The sequence below is a fragment of the Gallus gallus genome, chromosome Z, assembly GCF_016699485.2.
Source record: "Gallus gallus isolate bGalGal1 chromosome Z, bGalGal1.mat.broiler.GRCg7b, whole genome shotgun sequence".
Taxonomy (NCBI): domain Eukaryota; kingdom Metazoa; phylum Chordata; class Aves; order Galliformes; family Phasianidae; genus Gallus; species Gallus gallus.
The window spans coordinates 58,213,431-58,225,899 of NC_052572.1; the positions used below are offsets into that span (position 1 = coordinate 58,213,431).

Genomic DNA, 12,469 nt, shown 5'->3' on the forward strand with positions numbered 1-12,469 from the left:
CAAATAACATCAGGTATTGTATGGATCTCTCTTAAAGGTCTCTTTTTACAATGCTATGTGAGACTCAGTTTTAATGTTACTTCTGCTTGCATACAATGTGAGAAAGTGCTATCACAGAGAAGAAACAGCAATGTAGGAGCAAAAAAAGAGCCAACAACAAAATGAAGTACAACAAAGGATAGCAAGGTAAATTTAAAACTGTCCACTTAAAAAGTTTAAAAGAATTTGCATGAGGTGTTGAGGGAGAATTTAAATCAAGTTCATAAAGACATTTTGTCTTAGGATACTAAAGGTGGGGTGGTGCAGGAACACACTAACTAATGTTTACTTTTATAACTTTATAATACTAGCTGTGAGTGTCAAAATAAATAACCAGATTACCACATTTCTTTTTCTAATTGCAACTGTCAGAAGTTTCATTTCTTGTCCTCCTTACTGCGACAAGCTACCCATACTGTGAAGTTAACTGAAGTAGATATTCATAGACTATTAAACAACCACAGTTCTTCAGCAGCCTTACTGATAAATGCTGTTCTAAAATAAAGTCATACTAAAATAGTGATTTACTTTGAAAAAACCTGCTCTTTTACAAACTGACTCTTAATAAACTCCACATCTTCTAGAGAAATATAGTGCAAAGTATCTTATTCTAATCTCCTAGCCCAATGACTACATGGAAGAGAAATAGAAGATATTTATATCTTTTCAAATGTTTGGCTTGGAAAAGAGTTTTAATTTGTAAACTTCACATGAAGAAGAAGAAAAGAATTTCATGTTAGAAAAATGCCAAGGGAGGGTATTACAGAAATGCATGTTCCCATACACAACTTTGATTCTCAGAGCTGGGTATCTAAACTATGCACCTACATGAACAACACAATTCTGAAGCTGAACAAGTACATCCATCCTGTTGATGTCAGTAGAAAAATCTTGCTCTTTCAATTAAAGGATGTAAGATTACAAACATCAGTTTACCCTGTTACAGGTAATGAGGATTACCTGAGGCTCAAAATTATTAAGGTATTTTATAAATGATGTGTACTGTGAGGAAATACTAGAGAGTCAAAATACAATTCCAAGTTTCAGTGTTCACTTTTAACAAGTTTAAAAATCCCTGAACGACTCTCCATTGTAATTGATGAAATTCAAATTCCAATACCTTCAAACAGGTTCTGCATTCTTAATTTCTTAGGTAATAGATTTGATTGCCATTTCTTTACATTGAAACATCTTGCAGCATTCAGAAGTGAGCACGTGCCTAACTTATATCTTGATACTGGAAAATAAATCATATTATTTCAAATAGTAAGATGTTATGAAGTCCTACAGCTGATCTAAATGAGACTGGCCAGTAGTATCAGAAACCACGTGAAGTGCCCAGTTACAATGGAATGCAGTTAGTTAGAAGTATGGAAATCTTTTAGATGGCTCAAAGATACCTTAAATGATATGTTTGATGTTTTAGGGAGAAGACATATTACGTGATAACATAAATGACAGCAAAACTTTGCTTTTAAACTAATTTCTGATTATTAAACATAATGGCAAAACGAGCATTAAAGTAATGAACATTATTACTGGGAAATTGAAATGAAAAAGTTAATTATAAACAAGAGAAACCAGTAGAGTGACGTTAAAGTGCTACCTGTGTTTTAAATTGAGGTTGTGCTTTTATTTCTAATTTATTCATTTCCAACAGTTATTTATGCTTTCCCTTTTCTAGCCCCCTTATTCTGTTCTAGTATAATCATCTAATGTAAATTTGTGTGTTTCTTTTTGATGTTTTTACAATTAGAAATTTAATTACTTGAGCACAATAAAGACGCTTTGCTGACTGATTCCAAGTTCTTCAGAGGCTGTGCATTTTATTGTCTGTTACTGCATACTATTTGTTCTTCAGACAAACTGATTAAGTCTGTCAGGTTTTCAGCCCAATGACAGCACTTCTGGCATTCAGAGCAGGTAGTCTCTCCACCAAAAAAAAGCCATGAACTAATAATTAAAATGATATTTGTCTCCAATGTTTATAGTACAGTGTCACTTAGAGCTTGAATGTGTTAAGTCTATTACAGATGTGAACATTTCTCATTACTTTCAAAGACTTTCATCCTTGCTAGAATTTGTAAAAAAAAATTAGACAAGTCAGTTCAAACAAATTTTAATGGGCAATGGCTTGCCTCACATTTGTCATTTTCTTGACTTAATGTCTAATGATTCATTTTCACACAGTGATTATCTGAAACCATGCTGAAGAAAGGTGTCGTTTCATGTAAAAGAGCTTTCTGTTCTTATTCATTCAGAAAAAAAAAAATGAAAAAAAAAAAAAAAACAGGTTCGCAGAATCTTGGTTCACATATGGGATGGGACCTAAAGTTAACATACACTGTTTATGTTAATTTTTGCCTTATTTGCCAGGAATAATGGTGACCATTATCATTTCATCTTGCTAGAAAATTGTGACAAGCTTTTAAGATCAAACTTGTATATTACTCTGTTACAGTTTGAGACTTAGGCAGTGCAGTTAAGGTAAAATAAAGCACAACTGTCAGAGAATATTTAACACATACGAATAAAAAAATGAGGCATTGGGCCTTAAGTCCTGAAAAATAGTCTATGTGCCAGAGTCTTCTTTTACCTAATAAACTCACCTTTGAATATGCACTAAGCAGGGAGCAGTACAGGATTCTTAAATCTTGCTGTAAGGACTTTCTGTAAAAATGTTAGTTCTTTTGTCACTCCAGAAGTTTGGCCCCTAACTTCAAGGCTGCCATGATTTTACATGTGATAAAAAGTTGGTATGAGGCACACTGCTCCATAATGCCCAAAAAGACGAACTGCATGTGTTAATACAGTGGGATACTATCACAGCTATGATTGTGCTTCACAGCCAAATGAAGGCACTGTATAAAAAAATATTAAGAAGTCATAACCTCATAAAAAGGCACTTCTTTTAAGCCGCTACATCACTCCTAAATTTTAAGGGTTAGGTTTATGTATCTGAACCCAGATTCTCAAACTCTTAGAAGGATGAAAGAAGAGATGATCTTGCAATTATCTATTTATCCTTCAACCTGTGTTACAGCATAGCAGCTAAGCTTTATTTACAGGAAAAGTTTTTATAATAGGCATATATATGCAGAATCATGTACTTTCGCTCCTCATAATCTGAGAAAAAGAAACCCATCTCCTCTAACTATGGAATGTGCCAGGTACCAGCAAGTGTTCTGCAAAGACTTCAGCTTAGCTGAGTAAGCAACATGATATGCTTTCAGGGGGATGCATCTGCAGTTAAAGCTGGGAAGTGTGTGTTCCAAAATACCACTGGTTTTTGAAAGATCTTGCAAAGGGTGAATGCTGCTTGTTTTGGAAACTCAGTTCCTCCTCTTTGAAATTAACTACCTTAATTCTGTTGGTTGTCTGGCACATTGCCCTCTACTGTTTCATATCCTCGGCTGAAAGGAAACTTGGAGATGGACGGTGTGTGAAAGACCTCGATAGAGCCTTAGTCGTATTCACGCTTCTCTAACAATGATGTCATTCCTGAGGTAAAGAGAAGATGGTGTTTTACATGAAACAGTAGGTGTTGTTCAAGGATAGCAGACTGAAGGTGTACTCTTTACTTCAGCTGGGAAAACCTGACAAAGTAAGCAGGCTAAGATTCTCACTCTCACTCTTCCCATCTGCAGCACCGTGATGAGGAAAATTTGAGGGACCAGTGAGAATTTTATACTCCTTGATAATCTACCTGGTGACAAATCACAAGCAGTTCCAGAAGCAACACTATCACACAACGCTTCAGTCTTGCCACCCAGGTGTTGTAAAATGTGCTGTAAGGAATAGCCATAAAAAATCAATACAAATTTCTACCTTTGTTTTCCAGTGTTAGCGGTTACCTCCACCAACACACAGCAGGAATCATCTGACTGCAAACTTCTTGTTGATTTATGGATTTCACCGGTAGCCAGTGATGAGCCCACGAAGGCACATGCTGTTCCTGCAGGGTGCTGACTACTGAGCTCTGGGTTGAACTCCAAACAGCCAGGTGCAGGACACATCCAGCAGATTTCTGGCAGCCGACTTTGTACATGTAAGAAGTAGCTAAAAATGTCACTGCTTAAGTAATGGAAAAGCTAATCATTACAGCGAAAGGTCATAAACTGCTGCCCTCTGGAAAGGACAGCAACTCTGTGTTGTTTTCCTTATCTAAAATCTCAGGAAAGGGATTTAAAACAGCTCTGGCTTTGTCTCTATTCAACTTTAAAAAAAAAAATTAAAAAAGATTTATTTTGTTCAGCTTGAGAGAACTTTTGATTTATTTTATTTTATTTCGTTTTGGTTTTTTGTTTCCATTTTGCAATGAGGAGAATGGGGGATGCTGCATGAGTGAATGCCAAAACTTCATTTCATATTATTTTGCCTCATATTCATTACTTACACTTTGCTTTTCTAAAGAAATACTTACTCACCTAGAACACAATTAAGAAACATTTAACATGTCAGTTTCTGCTTCTGTTGCACAGCTATAATAAGTGGATAACACCATTCACCAAAGAATTGCCAGAAAACATTTGAAAAATGCAGAATTGTTATTGCAGAACATTCATGTAAAAGCTTGACAGCCAGATTAACAACACTGTGCCCAAATCTTCACTAATAAAATACCTGTACTGCATGGAAGTTCTAAAATAATGAAAGAATTGTGAGAAATGCAAACATGGGGTTTTTTTTGTTTTTGTTTTTGTTGTTGTTGATGTTTTGTTTGTTTGTTTGTTTGTTTGTTTCCTAGAATAATGCAGTGGACACAAAAGTGGCTGCCTCAAATGTTAAAAACCTCAGAGATGCAGTGTTTTGTCATAATAGTCCCATTATGGATATGGTGACAATTCATCTTGTTTCACTTTTCTCGGTAGATAAAGCTCGGTAGATAGAGCTCGGTAGATAGAGCACGAAGAGATGATCTCAAGCTATACCAGGAAAAATTTCAATTGGCTATTAGGAAGAATCACAGAATCACGGAATCACAGAACTGTAGGTGTTGGAAGGGACCTCCAGAGATCATTGAGTCCAACCCCCCTGCAAAGCAGGCACCTACAGCAGGTTGCACAGATAGGCGTCCAGGCGGGTCTTCAGTATTTCCAGAGGAGACTCCACAACCTCTCTGGGCAGCCTGTTCCAGGGCTCCATCGCCCTTACTATGAAGAAGTTCATGCACATTTGTGTGGAACTTCCTGTGCTTCAATTTGTGGCCATTTCCCCCTTTCCTATCACCATGCATCTCTGAAAAGAGTCTGGCCTTATGCCTTTGCCTCCCACACCTTAGATATTTACAGACACTGACCAGTCTTCTTTTCTCAAGGCTGAACAGAGCCAGGTCACCCAGACCTTCCTCATAAGAGAGATGCTCCAGACCTTTTATCATCTTCAGGGGCCTCCACTGGACTCTTTCCAGCAGATCCATCTTTTTTGTACTGGGGAACCCAGAGCTGGACACAGTACTCCAGGTGAGGCCTGACCAGAGCAGAGTAAAGGGGGAGGATCACCTCCCTTGACCTGCTGGCCATGCTCTTTTTAATGCACCCCAGGCTGCCATTGTAATTCCTGGCCACCAAGGCACACTTCTGGCTCATGGCCAACCTGTTATCCACCAGGACCCCCAGGTCCTCCTCTGCAAAGCTCCTCTCCAGCAGGTCATCCCCCAGCCTATACTGGTGCATGTGGTTATTCCTCCCTACGTACAATAATTTTTCCACTGAGAGGTTGGTCAAGCATTGAAACGGGCTGTCCAGGAAAGTGGTGGAGCCCTCACCCCCGCAGTTATTTAAGAGGCATGTTGACATGGCACTAAGTCATTCTACAATTCTATGACCTCGAAGATAATTTCTGACCTAGATGATTATATGATTCTGTGTGTGACAGGGTTTAAGGAGTCACCTATATCTGAGGAGGAAGGAGACATTACTGCAAATACAAACATCTATGAAACTAACTGTGTTTCTATGTGGGGAACTGATTTTCTGGATGACATTCTTCAGTCCTGAAGCCAAAATTTCTCTGTCCCACCCATTCTTACACATTACTGTTTTGTTCATGGGATTCTAAACTGTCTCTAAACTACTTTACTTCAGGTCATGCATTTTAGACTACAATCATGGACATTAGATACAAATTTCCAGGAACAGTACAATAGAAACAGCCAAATGAAACAAGAGTACTGACTTGCTGTATGCTACTGTTCTAAACGTTCTCAAAAACAATTCTGTTCTGGACTGTAAATATTATTAACATATTCTATCCATCATTCATTGAAGGAAAATTTTAAAAATGACAACGAAAATAAAAAAGCCATCCCATCATCAATTTCCTTTGCAAATCTCTCCCTGTACCCAGCACTAGATCTGTGCACTTTCCCCTCTGCCACAGAGGAGAACTTTGTGGTTTATTCATTGGATTTGCTTCATTACGCTGGGATACCATTTGTCCTGCAGGACAAGAAGCCAGGCTTCCACACGATAACAGATGAAACTGTGTGAGAAATTAAATTTACTGTGAAGCTTCATGCTGAAAGTTGTTTGAAAAATAATAGCATACAAGAACCTTCTCCTTTGACAGACAGTATACAAGTATGAAGAAAAAAAAATTCTTGTATGCAAAGCAGGCAATACATAGGAAAAAGGAAATAGCTCACCCTGTATAACCTACTTGTAAGTGTGGGAGCTTGTCAGGTAATCCTGAAAGATGGGCTCTGGGCTAGGGGTAAGACATTAAAAGGGATAAGAGCATCCTTACAGGTCAACATTCTACAGATAGAATTTTGTGAAAGATGTCCACAGGAGCAAGAAAATAATCACTGTCAAAGCCTACATTATCCAAGTTACAGTAGTGAAGCCCAGCATAATGAGATGGACACAAAAGTAGCACATATCTTTAATTACTAGTATTTCTTCTCTGTAGCTGAAATCTCTCTAACATGGGTGTCCTTAAATTAATCAGCTATCAGTTATTTGAAAAGTTATTTGAAACAATAAACAAGCATCAAACATTACATTACTTTGGTAAACAGCAAGAATCCTTTCAGTCTAGCACCTACTAGAATATCTAAACTGCCAGTGAAAACTCACATGAACACCTGCATCTCATAACAGCGTGAGGTTTTCTTCAGATGCTGAGTCTCATGAAAAATATGATGAGCACTGCAAGGTGGCACAGCATCCTGAAAAATGCTTTGTATTGCAAACATTTACTGCTTTTCAGCTTCAGATGCTGGCAACAGTATCCTGGGTGCCCTGTGCCAGTACAGTGCTAGGAACACTGAAAGGCCATTCAACCAATATAGGGGAAGATAAATCAACCTCCTGTCAGGGAGTTGTAAGAGCAGAAAGGTCTGCCCTGAGCCTCCTCTTCTCCAGACTGAACAATCCCAGTTCTGTCAGCTGCTCCCCAGAAGATCTGTGCTGCAGACGCCTCACAGCTTTGTTGCCCTTCTCTGGACACGCTCCAGGGCCTTGATATCTTTCTTGTAGTGAGGGGCCCAAAACTGCACACAGTATTCGAGGTGCGGCCTCACTAAGCTGAGTACTGAGGGACAATCACTTCTCTGCTCCTGCTGGCTGCACTATTTCTTCCTCATTCAAGTAAAATGTGCTCTTTAGGAAATCAGTGTGTTTGCCTGAATAAGTACTATATAGAATTATGCTGGTTTGCGGCTTACATTTGCAAAGGACTGATCCAAAGCAAATGCTCCTGCATGCTTCATGTTGTCATTCTGCATCCCCTCACCCTTAGCATAATGTTTTGACCACTGCCTGAGGTGCCTGAACCTGCTGACCCAACAGAAAACCCTTTGCAATTTTTGCTGGGGATCCTCACCACCACCATAAATAAGGGCAGGGAGGAGACGGAAGGTCAGAGACCTCACCCCACCCTCCTCCTTGACATGGTCAGTCTGAAACATTTGCTCAGCTAGCACAGCACTCGCTGAGTAAGTGCAGTGAAAGGAAATGGAGAAGGAGCACTGCCAGCAAAAGGTGATCTCAGTGCACGTTTCCTCTTCCCACACCAAAGTCTCAACCATCTCTTCAACGCTACAACTTCTAGCCCCTGCCTCCTGCTGCTTTGAATAACCACCAGAAACACTTGAGAAGACATGTGAGAAGATCAGTGGGGCACTTGGGAATTGCTGAGGGTTGACTCTGTAAGCCTATGTTTGCAGTATGATCAGCACAGGTAACAATTAATTACTTTTCCTAAACTGAGCAGAAAGAATAGGTGCAAGCTTCAGAACTGATTTCATTCCAGAACTGAACTTGAAAAAAAGAACGTACAGTGCTATTGAAAAGAGCTTTGGCAGTAAAAACTTGGTTTTAAAACTGTTGTTCCTACAGATTAGCAGTTTTTCCTTGTCACCAGTATGATCTCCAGTCCTGCAAAGTCTTCTTACCAGTGTACACACGAGTTGCAGTTACTTCAGGGATATACTCATTAAGTTTCTAATTCCTGGCTTTCTAACACTTGTTATATTGAAGCAGTACCCTATTTAACAGCTTCTCTGTTCTGGGAGCAGAGCTATCAGTGCAGATCTGATGCTATGCAGGAACTCAAATATAGAAAGCTAACTTTTGGCTCTAAATAGGAAGCTCACTTTTTGAAGTGAATATCGAGGTACTTAAAAACATAAAAACAAACAAGAACCATGATCTTATGTATCAGTCACTTTTTATTGAACAGTTTCTTTCTTATCTAACAATAGAATCAGGAAGAACAATTTACACATGACAAATATATGTCTAATTATTTGATGAACTGCCAGAAGAGTTCAATAAAGAAAAGAAAAATAAACGCTTTCATAAAATCTTTGTAGCAACACAGAAATAGGCATAAAAATGAATATCAAAATTTGTAAAATGTTGCACTTCTTTTTGTGAAAATCTGGCCTTTCATATTTATAAAAAATGCAGAAATGTCTTACATATCTATGAAGTTATAAAATTCTACATCAGTTAAACAGAGGGCATTCTAACTACAAACTGTTGCATATATGAACATAACCTTTATACTAGACTATTTATCTTGAACTAATAGATGCTTACTATGTAGTAATATATCACATTCCCTCCTGAAACTTAATTCTAGCAAAAGAGGATTTAAAAAATATTAAGTACTATAAGAGCTCTGCTGCAAATAAGTCTCTTTGAAATTCAGAAGTAAAAACAAAAAATCACTGGCACAGGCTCAGTCGTATCCCCAGCTATGCAGAGCTTCTTATCTTACTGATTTCTACAATATTGATTTCATTATATTAACATCAGAATTTAGTCTGGAAATAATCTTGACAGTCGTGTTACATTTTCATTTCACAACAGTGATTCTTTATAAAGACATTCAGCGGGATTCTGTTTTCCATCCATAACTTGCTCTGCTGCTTGTGAGTTGCTTTATTTTTTCATAGCTAAATCACCACCATTTTTGTACTTCTCAGCAAAATAATCAGAGTCAAAACTTACAGACAAATCTGGAGGACTCACATAAACATTCTTATTCTTTACTGTAACTTTATGAATCCTTTGTTTTTCTCCTTTTGACTGCCACCGTGGTGTTGGTGATGGCTCCAAAGGGTTTATTCCTTGATATAATCCTTCTCCTGTTTCCAGTGTGATTGTATACTTATGCCAGGGACAGATAATACATGGCTGACCATCGATATCCTTAAAAAATGAAGTAGAAAAGAAAAAGCAAGTTATCAGCTTCTAATTCTTCTCCCTGTTGAAATTCCCATCTTAAGCATATCTAGTGATTCAGCTCTGAAGCTTTCTATTATTCTGGTAGAATATAATTTTTTACTTCTAAGAGCACCTTATTCCAGCAGTAAACAACCGAACCAGTGATCTGTTTGGTGCCGGAGCCTACTGCTCAACTGTGAATAACACCGAGCTTTCGTTACACTTTTTTTAATACAATAACTAATCATAATATTCTACCATTGTGAGATGTATCTGAACAACGAGAATCAGATTTTCACTCCTCAACATTTCAGTCTCCTGAGACAAATAAACATGTAAAAAGCATGACAGGAAGCATTATTTTTACTTATATACCCATTTCTTATGTTCTGTTTTGACAAAATTTTTCAAAGAAAATGCACTGGAGATTTCAGAAGTCTCTATGCACATAAATCATTTTTATTTTGCTTACATACCTCTATTTCTCCAAGATGTAAAGGGCCACCTTCATCTGAAACATGGTAGAATATGATATTAATTTATGCAGCAAACTATATGCTTACTTGTTACAACATTGATGTTGTGTATGCAAATATCTTACGGTAACAGCGAGAGTCCAGAGCATAAAATCTCCCTTCATGGTAGAAAACAACAACTTCTCTGCCATTGACTTTGGCTGTTATTCTTTGGGACTTTTTTATGTCATCTTCTTTTCCAACTAATACAAGACCATCTGGCTCCGGTTCAACTGTTCCTTTGCTTGGGCTGTGCAAAGCCATGTCCTTAAAACACAAAAAATAATTAAAAAAAAACACCTCATAAAACAGTCTGTGTTTGGATTTCTACATGGAAAATGTGTGTCCCAGTTCCAGGGAAAAGCACAGCTCACTTAGCATGTACGATGAACGGGACAGAGCTTTTAGTACAATATTATCAGTATGCACATAAAGCAAAGCACAGGAGTCTGGTGATAATGTTCACTAACGGAAGTGGAACTGGTAATAACAACTGCTGCAAACCTGATACCTGAGGCTGAGAAAAGATTAATTTCAAGTCAAGCCTATTCAATCTACATTTTAGTCCTCATCTCCCTCATAAATCCAGTGATACTAAATGTGAAGCACTAAACTATTTAGCTCTGCAAAGGATACATGGTAGTGGGGGGACTTCTTAACACAATTCCATGGATAGAAATACAAGCCTATAGAAGCTGAAAATAAAGAAAAATACTTAATAAAGGAAAAAAAAAAATCTTTGTTTGGAAAGCTGTACTAAACCTGGGCTTTTTAGCAGCTGTGTTCTGCCTTTGCCTTCATCCCTTTATGCATTTCAAACATCAAAAAGCCTCTCTTAGCAGAGGACGTATGCGTGCCTCCCACTTTCATCACAAAGCCTGTCCTCCTACTAATTTCGCTTACAATTAGCTGCTGTGTTCCAGTCACCTCAAAGTCCTAGTGCAACCCTGCCACCCTCACTTCCTCAGAAGATCAGGCTAAGAAAAGTCTTTGTGCATGTTGAGAACAAAGAGGAACCACATACGCATGGAATCCAGTTGCAAAGAGGGTTAAGAGCTACAAAGAGCAGTGCCACTTATCCGCCACACAGCAAGTCACACAGTACCTTAGATCTCCACCAGATCAAAACAGAGATGAGAAAGCAGGTGAAGAAATGAACACTCAGAATAATGAGGTCCAACATTGTCTCTCCTCAGTGCTCCTATGACAACTAGTGCTGCTTTGTTCACAAGCGTGACAGCATTTATCAAAGCGCTTCCTCACAGAAAGCTGTCTGCTGTGGGTCTGGCCCCCGTAGCACGCAGGGACAGGCTGTACAGAGGCTCAGCGAGCTCTGACACAGCTGATAAGGAGTAGGGCTGAGCTGCTCTGCCCTGATAACAGGAGATCAGAGCGCAGAGTTCCTCTTGCTGCGTTTCTCCCTGTAAGCAGCACTCCTCCTGTGGGACACATCACACGAAGCCTTGCCTGAAGTCACGTACTGCCTGCTGTGCTCACCCTGCCTCGGCAGCTCCGCTTCCCACTAGCCGCTATGACGGGCAGACCAACATCCTGCCTACAGCTCCCAGCAGGCACTGCGGGCAGGCCAGGCCGTGCGCGTTCCACCCAGCCCAGCGCTGGGGCTTTGGCAGTGTTGTGCCACTTCTGTTAGTGGCATCTATGAGATCCTTGTCTCTGGCTGTGGGAGAAAAACCTCTATCTAAGAATAAGGTTACTCTCTATGTATCCCGTCTTTCCCAGAAAAGGCCCTGAATTCACTTTCTGAGGTAGACCATCCAGCAGGAGCTGCCTTCGGGGTGCCCTCAGGGAGCGGAACTGGGGCACAGCACAGCGCGGGTCACTGCACGGTGTAGGCTGACCAAAGGCTTCTTGATTTTCACCTTTTTTTCCCCATCCCTGTTTATACTTGTTTTTCATTTCTCCTCAGTCTTTCGTCCCGTAATCAGAAAGAAATCCCAGACACCCCTCTACTGGTGTGTCACTGCCTACCAAACAGGACTTTTTGAGTTCGTAGTGTGCTGTAAAGTGCACGTTTATGGTGTCAGTAACACGACCAAGATGGGAAAAGGAAGTAGGTCAAGTCAGGGTAAGACTTGCTGGATCTTCAGCAGGACTTGTGGCCCTTCTAGATCACAAATCAGCTCTGGTTCAGTGACACAGGATTTGAGTTTCATTATGTGTGCTTTGCCTCTGACTCACACATGCCTGTCCAAAGATGTTGAACAAGGTTTTTTTCCT

At 39.3% G+C, this 12,469-nt stretch overlaps 1 protein-coding gene across 1 annotated transcript; it reads right to left on the reverse strand.

Moving 5' to 3' along the window:
* Positions 1–8,695: 8,695 nt before the first annotated feature.
* On the reverse strand, positions 8,696–11,517 carry RFESD (Rieske Fe-S domain containing). Its single transcript, XM_424710.7, has 4 exons — positions 11,337–11,517; positions 10,318–10,498; positions 10,193–10,227; positions 8,696–9,701 (listed from the first exon to the last, which is right to left on the reverse strand). Exons 1-4 carry the CDS (start codon positions 11,412–11,414, stop codon positions 9,432–9,434), a joined length of 564 nt encoding a protein of 187 aa, XP_424710.3. The 5' UTR covers positions 11,415–11,517; the 3' UTR covers positions 8,696–9,431.
* Positions 11,518–12,469: the final 952 nt, after the last annotated feature.